This window comes from Setaria viridis, chromosome 2 (assembly GCF_005286985.2).
Source record: "Setaria viridis chromosome 2, Setaria_viridis_v4.0, whole genome shotgun sequence".
Lineage (NCBI taxonomy): Eukaryota > Viridiplantae > Streptophyta > Magnoliopsida > Poales > Poaceae > Setaria > Setaria viridis.
In genome coordinates, this window is record NC_048264.2 from 45,407,636 (window position 1) to 45,420,678 (window position 13,043).

The following is a 13,043-nucleotide window of genomic DNA, read 5'->3' on the forward strand; positions in this document are numbered from 1 at the left end:
CCTCACAGGCCAGACTGCGTGCGACTTCTGGCCCGTGGAGATACTTGGGCCTGGGCTCGGGTTGACGAATTTGCGGCAAACATCATAGACAGTGATTCGAGATTCGTGCAATTAATGAGGTTTATTAGATCTATATCAAATCCAAACCCTAGCTTCCTTCCCTCCCTCCCCTACCTATGCCGCCGCCCACCCCTCCCTCCCTTGCCGCCGCTGCCGTCGCGGTCGGAGAAGAAGGTTGGATTCAATTTTTTCTGAAAAAAATGTTGGTGCAACTTTCTTTTTCCGAAAAATGTTGGATTCAACTTTTTCTAGAGAAATGTTGGCTCAACTTTTTTCGAATAAATGTTTGTTCAACTTTTTTTCCGAAGAAATGTTAGTCTAACTTTTTTGAAAAAATGTTGGACAACATTTTTTATCCAATATTTTTTCAGTGGGCCATCGTTAAATGAGAGGGTAAGGGAAAAAGGTGAGCAAGAAGAAGATAAGATTGAGATGGAACACGGTGGGCAGGAAGGTTTCAACTCCTATCTTCCACGAGGTAGATAGGAGGCCCCTTCGGCCCCACAGATCCAACGCTCGCAGCAATTCAGAGGTTGCAAGTTGGCAACTGAATGAAACGTGGACAGTTCAGTTCTTTGGACTATCCAAAAACTTCTGCGGCTTATCTGAAGATTCTGATGTCTGAACTGAACGTGACACATATCCATTCTTGGTCTTGGCGAGCAGCTGCGGCTCGGATGACATTGACATGGCATCAGAAATTGGCGACGCCATTCACCAATACACCAGCATAAAAAATTGACAGGCGCAAAGCAACGATCGCAAAGCACAGGCTCAACAGCTTCGACAGTTTTCGTCGCGTGTCATGCATCCGCTCCCACGACTCGATTTTATTGAAAACCAAATTCCCAATATTTCAGTTTCAAGCGTGTTTTACAGCACGTGATGGCATGCATACAAGCCACAATTGGCCACAGGAAGATACAATATGACTCTATGCAGCACTTTGCCCCCACATCCCAAACACACCCCTTGAAGCAAGATTAATTTTCATCAATCACCACACCACCTTATTTCAGTCTGCTTCCAACTTTACATCTTTAGGATAGAATCATTGCTCTGCAAGGAACAAGCCAACCAAACAGAACAGGATTACACTCTACTCTTTGACAGCAATAAACTGGACAGCAAGACTGATAAGCAGTATGCGGACCTACCTTCAGACTGTTGTTCCTAGTTCGAGCATGCAAGAAGTTCGAGAAGGGAAGCGACGAAGTGCATCTGGACCTCCTCGTCGATCGTCAAGAAGAGGGGCACATGCACAAACAGCGATTTGATCCCGTGTTGCTCTGCAAACCGAAGAGAGTGGTAGTACACGTAGTTGCACACAAATCGGCCAGCGTCATCAGAAGGCACCACGTCGTAGCCTATCTTCCGGAGTGACTTGGTTAATTCGTTTACTGGCAGGGTAGTCTGATTGGTAGTGAAAACAAGATTAACGTTGAGAACAACAATGCTTCAAATGGAAAAGAGAACTGAACTCAAATTCATGTAGCTGTGTGCACGTAAAATCCATAGCTCTAGCAGGTTGTTTAGTACAATAAACAACATTTTGATTCATATGTAAAAAAAGGTAAAATACATTGCCCTAGTGCATTGTTCATCATAGTATTTGTTAATTTATCCAAGACTAGTGTTTTGATTCAAATAGAAGTAACAGGAAGTGATTAATTATTGGACTTCTATATCTCACTGACATTTTTGGCAGGTACAACCAAATACATTTGAGAACTAACTTATTTATGAACTTTAGAAACCTTTAAAGATAAAATATCTGCGCAGTAAGTGGATTCCATACGGAGAACTAGATACAGCAGATACATGATTAGAAAGAAAGAAAGAAGAATGGCAGCTATCTATCTTTCAACAAGCACCCATAAATCAAGTGTATTAAATATTTACCTCTCTCGTCCGTGAGATGCTTCCATCAGCTGGCACAATCGGAACCCTCTGCATTGGAACAATGAAGCTGATAAAATGCAATAACAAGATTTATATGTAAGTGTAGATAAGAATAATAAGAATATTGGCCAACAAAGCAACCTGAGGTTTCCATCCTAGCTCATCTGGACAACGGAAGGTGGCTTCATTAACAGCTTGGTTCTCAAGAGCAAACCTTGTTGCGCCGCTGTTGACCCCAAAGTGGATCTGAAAAATGTTCCATGAGAAACTCAATTCCAGTGGCACTGAATACAAGCTAGATATTTTTTGTTTTATTTTCAGAAAAAAGATGATCGCGTCACTATATCAGACATAAACTGCATCCAAAAGTGGAGCTACAGCACTAAGTGCCCACACAGTCAAATGCAACCAGGAATTACGAATCAGTGACAACTCTGAGGCCCAGGAACAGATGATGCAAATGGTGGCTGACGTTGTTTCTGAATCAGGTAGATTATATATTGATTAAACACTACATAATTCATTGTTCCATTTCACAATGCATGAAGGAACTTGCTACTTGGACTGGCATAATTTAAATGCTAACCTCCTTGATGAGAGACATAAAAACATGGTAAACAGCAGAAGTGTAGAACACAGACATTTTAGCTAAAAATTAGAGGAAAGCTTTTTCATCTAAGATAATCCCAGAACACACTATCAAGAATATGATCAGCAGTAAGCACTCACCCAGATTATTTGTCCCTGCGTCGATGACCCGTTCTCTCTGTCTGCAATAGCAGATTCTAAAACTTTATGCAATGTGCCAAGTGCCCCCTGCCCTGCTGTTTCAAGAACCGTGCAGCTTCCGAGCACAAGGTTTTTCGGTAACCCTCTCTTTTCCATAAAAGATTTAAGATTGGTCACAATTTTCTCAGTTGGGTTCTCAGCAACCCCATGAAACTTCTTAAATCCAGTAACATGGACAGTCACAACTGAAGGTCCTTCTGATCCCATTTACCCTTTCGAGAAACACCTAATACCAAAGAACTCTTTTCCAAAATCCTGAAAAACAAAGACAATAAACAGATAAACATTAGCAATGCACACATATTACCAGACATAAAGCAATGTGGCAATCAAGTTCCAAAAATATTAATAATGTCGCTATACCATCAATATGAATTTATCAAATCTTAAGACATGGAGACTACTGCAGGTGGTTCCCACTCAAGAACACTACTCGCATACAGCATGAAAGGAAGCTAAAATGTCGGTAACTACATTAAACTGCAGTAACAGTAAATATTGATTGAAATGAGAAGGCAATCATTGTTCAGTATTTTATTGAGAAGCGAACCACACAACAATAGCGTCACATAAAGCACACCAAGCAAAAATAAGTATGACAAGAACCTAATTCTTGATTGAGTGATGATAACCTTATTCAAATTTTGAAGAAAAATGTATTACAATAAGTTGGACAAGAACCTAATTCCAATGAAAAAGCACACTACTCACCACAGCACCAGAACTGAAGAAGCAAGTGCACGGATCCGATGCCTACCCCTACCAAAGCAAGCCTGACCACAAGAACAAGTACTTTCTAAGTTGTAACTAGTGAAGTTCCTACCAATATGAATGAAACTAGCACGCCGTCTTCAAAGTTCAAAGCATCCAACTTTCAATCCAAGCCGGCTACAGTACAATCGAAATTAAAGTTCACCCAATCCGCTATCGTGCTATGTTTTCACAGAATGGAAGCTTCACAAGACCAATAAAATCACTGCACCACATGTAAACTGAAATCGATGTACACCTCTACAGAAAACTCAGGAAATAAAACAAAACAAATTCCCTTCAATCATTTTCGCGCCTACTAGTCAACTCTGTGTGGCATAAACGTCACAATCAGCCAGAGCCAGCAGCCTGGGGAACCAGAACCACACAAAGTACCAAATCCCAATTCTCCATTATTCCATGCCAATCAAACACCAGGAATGAACGCTGGCACTGATTGCAACCAAATTAACAAGGAATTCGCTAGAACCCATGAGTCCGAGACACTAATCCAACTAAAGCCGCCACCTTTGGGCCTGATCACCTCAAAATTCCCCTAAAACCCCACGACCAAGACGGGCCTTGATTTCGCAGGCAAAGCAGGAAATATCCCCGCCTGACTGAGAAGCCAGGAAAGGGAGCCCCGGAGTTTCGCCACGAACCAACCGCACCCACCGCAGCCTTCCCCGCGCACCAAACGGCCAACCGAGCACACAGAATTCTCACCTTTGGGAAGGGAGGCACCGCGGGACGCAAGAACTCGAGCCTCGAGGCGATCTCAGCAGCCGTACCCCTCGTGCGTTTCTCGCTGCTGCAGGAGATGGAGGTGGATAGAGGTGGATGTGGGGGGAGGAGACGGCCGAGTCGAGCCCGTCCGCTCCCTTTAAAGCGCATCGCACAGGGAGTCAGGCGAGCAGTGCTCTAGAACACTAGAGCCGCAGAAGCAATTAAGAGGTGGTGGTGGGGCCCGCGATGCAGTGACTGGTCCCGCCGGCTGGGTGGGCCCGCTCTGAGGTAGGGGTGTAGTGCTAGCTAGCTAGGACTCCGTAGACACGGTGCAGTGGGCTGTTTGTTGGATGCCGTCAGGATCAATCAGGATGACAAGACACGCAGGATGAAGATGCGATCTGCAACATGGCCGGAGTTCGTTGGCTGTTTTCGTATCGACCACCAGTTGCAAACCGGCTCCTCCATGCATGTTCCACGCAGCAGAAATTCCGCGAGGATTTTACATTTCCAGACAAATCCAAGATTTTTTTTTTATTTTTTTTACTTTTTTAAAAATATTCTTTTAAAAACCCCCCAACTTTATTTGCATCTCGTGACCCCGCGTGGCGACCCATGGCGTGGCAGGTGACCTCTGCCGCGCCACATGCACTAGCGCGGCAGAGCTGCCACGCTGGCGCGCTGACCTGGCATAGCCCTTGACGCGCCAGCCCACCTGGCGTGCCAGCGCCAACACTACAGGCGTGCACTAGCCTTCCTCCTCCTTTCCTCCTCCTCCAGCCACAACCGAGCTCCACCTTTGTCGGCTAGGCACCTCTGGGCCCACCGGAGGACTTGTACGGACCCACTCAAGGGAACGTACCCGAAACCTACTCGGACATAAAGATTACTCCGCAGGGCGCGTAGGCTTCATGGACTCCCCAAAGATTAGTCGGGTCAAAGGAAACTACTCTACCGAGTTAGAGTAGGACTCTGTAAACGTACTCGACTAGAACTTATACACAATCCGCCCTATAACCCTGCTCCCCCGACTATATAAGGGCGGGCAGGGACCCCCTCCAAACAACGAAGAACAAGATCAATACAATCTGCACACAGGATGTAGGGTATTACGTGATCTAGCGGCCTGAACCTGTCTAAATCGTATTCCTTGTGTCACCATCGACTCCTTGATTCTCGACAACACCCACCGCACAAAAGACCACCTAGGATACTCCCTAGGAGGGTTGCCGGTCTAAAACACCGACAGCTGGCGCGCCAGGTAGAGGAAGTCGCCGAGTTTCTCCGCGCAAGATCGATGGCACCAGTCATCATCAAGTCTGCTTTCGCCTTTGAGGCGAGCGCAACCTTCATCTTCAGCTCCTGGCTTTGCATTGCTGACGGCGTTGGATCCTTTCAACGCTGCATCATTGACAACCAGGAAAAGAAGCATCTCAACGAAAACTTTCTTCATCAAGAAGCAGAAAATCTCGTCGAGGAAATCCAAAATTTCAATGTCAACAACATTGAGTTCGACTACGGCTCGGATTCGACACCGACTCGGACTAGCCTGCACAGGCTGACGTCCAAGTCATCCCGCAAGTTGACTTCAACTCGAAGTCGATTCCCACTCGGACTCCGCAACGCAGCCGCGGTCCACCAAGAACTCCTCACTTAAGTCCAATCCGAACTCGAGTCAGTCGAGGATTGCGACTACGACTCGGACTCCATCCAAGAGATCCCTTTATCAGGCACAACTCAAGGCTTGGTAATTACTTCGACTCCGCAAGGCAGATTCGTTTATTGGTCTGGGATGAAGCCATCGTTCCTTGCCCAAGATTACAAGTCACGCCTTGTCGCTCACATAGACAACCTCCCGTATCAAGAGGGTATTCTGCTTATTTCAACCCGCGAAGAAGGAAGCACTACGGAGATTGCAACATCAAGCTCTGGAAGTTACTACCCGGACAGAGAAATCTTCGTCATCACGTCACCAAACAGCGACGCGGGTGCCAGCCACCAAAAAACTCCTCGACGGGTTGCACAACTCGACGACGTTTCACAGGACGAATCGACAGCTAACACCCCGCTAGATGAAACCTCCGAACAGAGAAATCAAAGAAGGGCACGCAATGTTGCCCGAGCAGATCGTCGCCGACTACTAGCTACAAACATTCCTATTGTGAACCTCGAAAGAGCATTCGACGCAGTGCAAGCTCAAGAGCACAACACTCCACTCGCAGCAATTACCTCGATCAATCTCATATCAACTCTCATACCTCATGACAGAGGTAACGAGTTAACAGCACAACTCGCAGAAAGGGGCAATGAGTTAATAGCACAACTCGCAGAACAAGCTTACAAACTATTCGACAAAGAATCACCAATCCTATCTATCCCTTGAAACTTGGCCCACCAGGATGGCAGCAGAGACATTGCAGTCTACGGTGACAATCGCGAGGCTCCAAGAAATAGTAACGAAGTAGTCAACCAGCCGAGACAACATAACCAAAGGCAAAATAGAGATAAACGCGAGGCCCCAAGGCGAAGCAGGGATGCAGGGGAGGCTAGCTGCACCAATTCTGCAAAGAGCCCTCGCCACCGAAGAGCTGATCACGAAGCCTCAATCTTCAGCGACCTTAGAGAGGTAATCAATAACAACCGTCACCGCGAACGCGAACGCGAAGCCAATGACTATGATCACTTCCCTGCCTTCACCACACGGGTAATGAAGACTAAACTACCTAAAAAGTTCAAGCCGACGGGGATAACCAAGTATGATGGCAAGCAAGATCCAGTCCAATGGCTACGATGTTCCTCACTAGCAGTTCAAGCAACTGGGGGTAATGATGATACCAAGGTCATTCACTTCCCCATATGCATGGAACCCGCGCTGTTGACATGGCTCGAGTCACTCAAACCAAAATTGATCGATTCCTGGGAAGACTTGACGAAGGCTTTCGCTAATAATTACACGGATTCTATGTCTCGCCCAGGCAACAAAATTGACCTAAGCCAAGTCAAATAGAAGGAAAGCGAGACACTTCGCGACTACTTACGTCATTTCTTTGAAAAAAAGGCTATAATAGTCGACATTTCAGAAGGGGACGTCATCGAGTGCTTTCAAAATAGCCTCTATGATCGTCGAACGTACCAAGACTTTGGCAGACGTTGACCAACCACTGTCAAAGATCTCAAAATCATCATGCAACAATGGGCAGATGAAGAAGATAAGGAGCATTAGAGATTCGGCTCTCATCGCAACCGCGATCGCGACAACAATAACAACAATCATGAACAAGACAAAAACCGCAACAATGATACTCAAAACAACTACTCGGGTAATCAGAACCGCAAGCGCAAACCTGACAACACTATCGCGGCTATGTCCAACTCAGGCTAGAAAGGATCATACAAACGCAATGACGGGCCCTCCTTCACCGACTTACTCAAGAAACAATGCCCATGGCATCCAAACAACAAACACTCGACGATTGATTGCTATAGCATGCGCCGAGTAATGCAAGAATTACCCGCACCACCTCCGCCCGAAGACATTGGTCAAAAGAAGGATAAGGGTAAAGGTAAGGTCAACGAAGCTGACGAAGGAGAAGGCGAGTTCCAAACTGCCTCTAAGACGGTCAACATCATCTTTGGCGGAATCCCAGGTACTGCGTCCAAGCGGTCCAATAAGCTAGTACTTAAAGAGATTATGGCTATCAAGCCAGCAGCTCCTACACCACTCAAATGGTCTGAAGTACCCATAACTTTCAACAGAAAGGACCATGGATAAGTTTCTCAGAACCAAGTCGATTCCCTCTAATACTCGACCCTGTCATCGCAGGCACAAAACTGACCAAAGTACTCATCGATGGCGGAAGCGGACTCAACGTCATTTTCACCAAGACACTAAGGAAAATGTGGTTCGACATCACATACATGCTTACTCCAATGGACTCACCATTTTACGGAATTGTCCTAGGAAATGTTGCTATACCTTTAGGACAAGTTGTCCTACAAGTCACTTTCGGCACCAAGGAACATTACCGAACCGAGTACATCAGGTTTGAGGTTGTCGACTTCGAAACGTCTTACCACGCCATACTCGGAAGACCAACCCTGGCTAAGTTTATGGCCATACCACACTACGTGTACCTGGTACTCAAGATGCCAGGACCTAAGGGTGAGTTGACACTACGTGGAGATTTAAGATGATCGGACGAGTGTGACACGAAAGTTGTCGAGATCGTAGCGACTTCTCAAGCACCCAACCCCATGCAAAAAGTCTTCACAGCTTCAAAGAAACTTAGCCCCACTAAACTCGAGATCCTAGAAAACAAGTCGGGATCGACTAAGGTGAAACCAGCAAGCGAGAAGGACTTCAAAACCGTTGATCTCCAGACTGGTGACTCATCCAAGACAGCCCTGATTGGAATAGGGCTAGATCCTAAATAGGAAAACGTGCTCATCAATTTTCTTCGGGCTAACTACGACATCTTTGCTTCGAAGCCAGCTGACATGCCCAGTCTGCCCAAGGAGCTGATTGAGCATTCATTAAACACAACGACTATGAAGGTTTGCACAATACAGAAGAGATGCAATAAAAAAAGAGCTGGCCAAACTACTCGCGGCAGGGTTTATCAAGGAGGTTTTCCACCCTGATTGGCTAGCCAACCCTGTACTCGTTCGCAAGAAGAACAATGAGTGCAGGATGTGCATCGACTACACAGACCTCAACAAGCATTTCCCAAAGGACCCCTTTGAACTACCCAGGATCGACCAAGTAGTCGACTCCACAGCTGGGTGTGCTTTGCTCAGTTTTCTCGACTGCTACTCAGGCTATCTTCAAATAGCCCTCAAAGAAGAAAATCAAGCCAAAACAGTTTTCATCACCACATTTGGAGCATTTTGTTACAAAACAATGTATTTCGGGCTAAAAAACGCAGGTGCGACCTATCAACGTGCCATCCATATGTGTTTCGAGAAGCAACTACACCGCAACATAGAAGCTTATGTAAACGACGTAGTCGTCAAAATAAGAAATCCAGATGATCTAGTCGCAGACTTAGAAAAAACTTTTGCAAGCCTACGAGCGTTCTGGTGGAAGCTCAACCCTACAAAATGCGTTTTTGGTGTACCCTCGGGAAAACTACTCGGATTCATCATTAGCCACCGTGGCATTGAGACCAACCCGGAGAAAATCTCTGCCATCACAAATATGCAAGCTTCAGCCGGCATCAAGGACGTGCAGAAGCTTACAGGCTGCATGTTAGCCCTCAATCAATTCATCTCAAGACTTGGAGAACGCGGATTACCCTTCTTCAAGCTACTCAAATGACAAGACAAGTTTTAATGGACAGAGGAGGCAGACAAAACCTTGACACAGCTCAAGGACTTTCTATCAAAACCATCAATCCTCACGGCTCCATCTCCAAACAAGGACTTGTTCCTATACATAGATGCTACTACCCATGTTGTCAGCACAGCAGTAGTAGTGGAAAGGTCTGAACCAGGCCACGTCTACAAAGTCCAGAGACCTGTCTACTTCGTCAATGAAGTATAACTTCCAACTCGCCGCTTTCCCCTGGCCCCCGAAATCCCCCCAAATCAAACGATTTTTGGTGGAAAAATTGGGGGGAATCAATCCCCGCATGCTTGGGAAGGTATTTCCTCACTTTTTTCCTTGTTTTACCGTACCATTTGCTAGATCGGTGGATGTTTGGGTGACCTAGGGTTACGGATGTTGTTTCGAATTTTTGATGAAATTGAATGTTGTTACGTAGTATTGGATGCTTAGTTCATACGCAGTAGACTCTCTGCCCGCGATTTTTACGTGTAGAACTTGTTGCATGCTTATATTTAGCTAGTTATTGATCCATTTGTGTATTGTACATGGCATTAGTAGGTTTATTTGTGCAATATATCCACTTGATGTCTATAGTTGGTACGGTAAAGTAGATGGATCATTTACTTAATTTTTGGTCACTTGATGTGTAGGTGAGATCACGGCGACTGGGTTCGAATACAAGTAGTGTATGGGGTACATGCATTCCATGTGAGAGTCCAATGCGGATGCTCCTATACCTCCTGCCCTTCCGGTACTGAATTGTAGCTGTGGCGTGCCAGTCGAGGTGAAACAATCAAGGCACCCAAAGACCGCCGGAAGAGCTTTCTATGTGTGCAAGTGGAAGTTTGATCCTATGCTTGCCGCGGATTGTAATTTCTTTCAGTGGATAGATGGACCCGACAAATATGATCATAGTATCCGCCTATTCCCATGCAATAGCACGCAGCTTAAACCATACTATCAGTGTAGGCGTTGGGTTCCTCCTCCACCAAACCCACCTAGAATGACCAAGGAGGAGAAGCAGGAGGCCACCTGTAGGCGTGTGAGGGATCCTCCCATGTGCAAGTGTGGAGTTGCTGCTAGGGGTTCCACCTAAGTTCACTCCATTCTTTCGATGCTCGCTAACGACCCATGTAAGTTTAGTAGGAAAATGTTAGGATCATGTGTAGGAAGCAGTGATAGTTTTTTTATATGCATTGTGTAATCTTGTCACCGGTTTTATGCAGGATGGGTGGCCGCTATGTGATTTCAATGAGTATATCTATGGGCCTAAGTCGATGTGCCCAACGGAGGAGCAAGTGCGGGAGTTCGAGACTGGAAGGCACCATGGCCATGTGTTTCCTCTCCTAGTGATAGATGCAAGTGTGGTATATTGGCAACACAAGATGTGGTGCCTTCTGAGCTTGGATATGGTTCGTTCTGTGGCAATGCACATGGCGAGTACTGGGTGAGTAACTATTCATATTTTTTGTTGATCGTTTATGCCATTACATGTGAAATGTGTATCCATTGTTACAAATTTGTAACAATATGAATATCTTATTGCAGGAGGGAAGGACATGTGATTGGAAAGACTTTTCTGGTCGTCATGATTTATTGTTAAAGTTAGGTTGTACATCGGAACTATGAAAGTCAAGAGAAATACAAGATCTGAGAGAAAAGATTAGGGAGGAGTATGATGTGCCTATACCTGACAGTAACTTGCTATGGGGGAAAGTATACCAAGACATGGTTTGGGAGACTGGAGTAAAGCTTGAAGGACTTTATGCGAAGGAAACTATTATTAAGTATTGTAGACAGAACATAACCAAGTATCCACGGCCTCTAACTAAAGATGAGAGGAGAGAAAATAGGAGAAAGTTGTAGGAGGAGAGGGAATTAGAGAAACAAAGGTTGGGGGAGGAGAGAGATCGCATAGGTTTTATGGTTGCTCCGAATGCAAAATACCCTAAGGGTTCATGGGAAGAATATTTGCAGCAGGTTAAGGCAAGGAAGAGAAGGATTGGAATGGAAGAGTTACAAGAAAGGACGGAAGAGGCGTAGATAGAGGCGATGAAGGCACTTGTTGCCGATTTACCTATTAGTAAGGTTAATATGGATAAAAAAGAGAAAGAAGTTGTTATTGCGGGGGATGATGATGATGATGAGTTATTATATGAAGATGACTCTGACTAGATGAATGTATTCATTGAGTTGGTACATGTGTCTCTTTAGTTGTGAAAACTATGTTCATTTGTGAATGTATTCATTGAGTTGGTACATGTGTCTCTTTAGTTGTGAAAACTATATTCATTTGTGAGAGAACTATATTTATTGTCGAGAACCATGTTTATTGTGAAAACTATGTTTATTTGTTGAGAACCATGTATTATGCTATTTGCATTGAGTGCGCGGGCGTGGTCGTGGTAGCGATGAGCTCTTTTGAAGCAATTATTTGGCTGCCTTCCGGGCGCCTGGCCATGGCAGAGCTAGTACAAATCCAGCATGCTCGAGTTCAGATTCCAGAGGCTAGTAGAAATCCAGTGAGCAAATACAAACAAGAGCTAGAGGCTCCACAATAGGTAAAGCATGTGTTACGAATCATATGTTCCTAAAATTCCATACATTGTTCTTACAAAGTGTTACTACCACCATGTGCAAATGTTACTAGATCGTCCCGGCTAAAGATTTGATGTGTTGTACTTCAAAAAAGATTTGATGCGATGCCCTTCTCCTTCATGAATCATGATGATGTGGTTGTGATTGATGGATGGATGGTCATGGATGGTTGTGGATGTGTGCGCAGGGCCAGGCGAAGCTGGTGCGTCACCTCAAGCAGCTAAAGAAATGAGTCAGAGTCGCAGAGAGGGCCATGGCAGGCTGCCCAAAATATCCTCGAGAATATACACACGAATCCTGTGAATTAATGAGGCAGATTTGTAATCATGCATACGCGCCTATAGTCTGTCTAGCCCTCAATCTAAAATTAAATTTATATTTGAAAACACTATCTTATAAATATTAACCCTAAATTTATAAATAATATAATATACTCCTGGAAGTGTGGTTTTCAAAAACACATCGGTGATACCACATCATTATATGGGAAAGAGGACAAGAGGGTATGACATGCAATCAACATCGGTCAACATCGGTCATACCATCTCTTGATGGTAATACAAATCTAAATACTTGCACTCTCTAATTCCTATTTAGATATTCCTTTCTGTCAACATTTAACTTTGATAATTATTATAGATACTATATGTATATTGACAATATAATATAGATTCTACGGTGCATGCTACGCTATAGACTGTATGAATGAGGCAACATATACCCCTAACATAGTACGCTCTGCCTTGTGCTAGATCACATTAATGTAGCCAGAATTACCGCGCCAATATAGCAATAGCAAGCATTACTCGGATGGTGACCCGGCTGGCCTGCTAGTGCTATACACATCAGTGATCCCAAATCCTCAAGGCTCTATGCAAAGAAACCAAGGTTA

The 13,043-nt window shown here is 44.9% G+C and overlaps 1 protein-coding gene across 2 annotated transcripts; it reads right to left on the minus strand.

The window, feature by feature from the left end:
- Nucleotides 1–861: 861 nt before the first annotated feature.
- Nucleotides 862–4,397, minus strand: LOC117845539 (uncharacterized). 2 transcript variants are annotated; one of them, XM_034726597.2, is made up of 7 exons: nt 4,228–4,397; nt 3,463–3,524; nt 2,692–3,006; nt 2,104–2,208; nt 1,963–2,010; nt 1,218–1,473; nt 862–1,119 (listed from the first exon to the last, which is right to left on the minus strand). In XM_034726597.2, the coding sequence occupies exons 3-6, from the start codon at nt 2,956–2,958 to the stop codon at nt 1,234–1,236; spliced, it is 660 nt and encodes a 219-aa protein (XP_034582488.1). In that variant the 5' UTR covers nt 2,959–3,006; nt 3,463–3,524; nt 4,228–4,397; the 3' UTR covers nt 862–1,119; nt 1,218–1,233. The 2 variants fall into 2 exon arrangements, with proteins under 2 accessions (XP_034582488.1, XP_034582487.1); XM_034726596.2 differs by lacking the exon at nt 3,463–3,524 and having other exon boundaries at nt 4,228–4,395.
- Nucleotides 4,398–13,043: the final 8,646 nt, after the last annotated feature.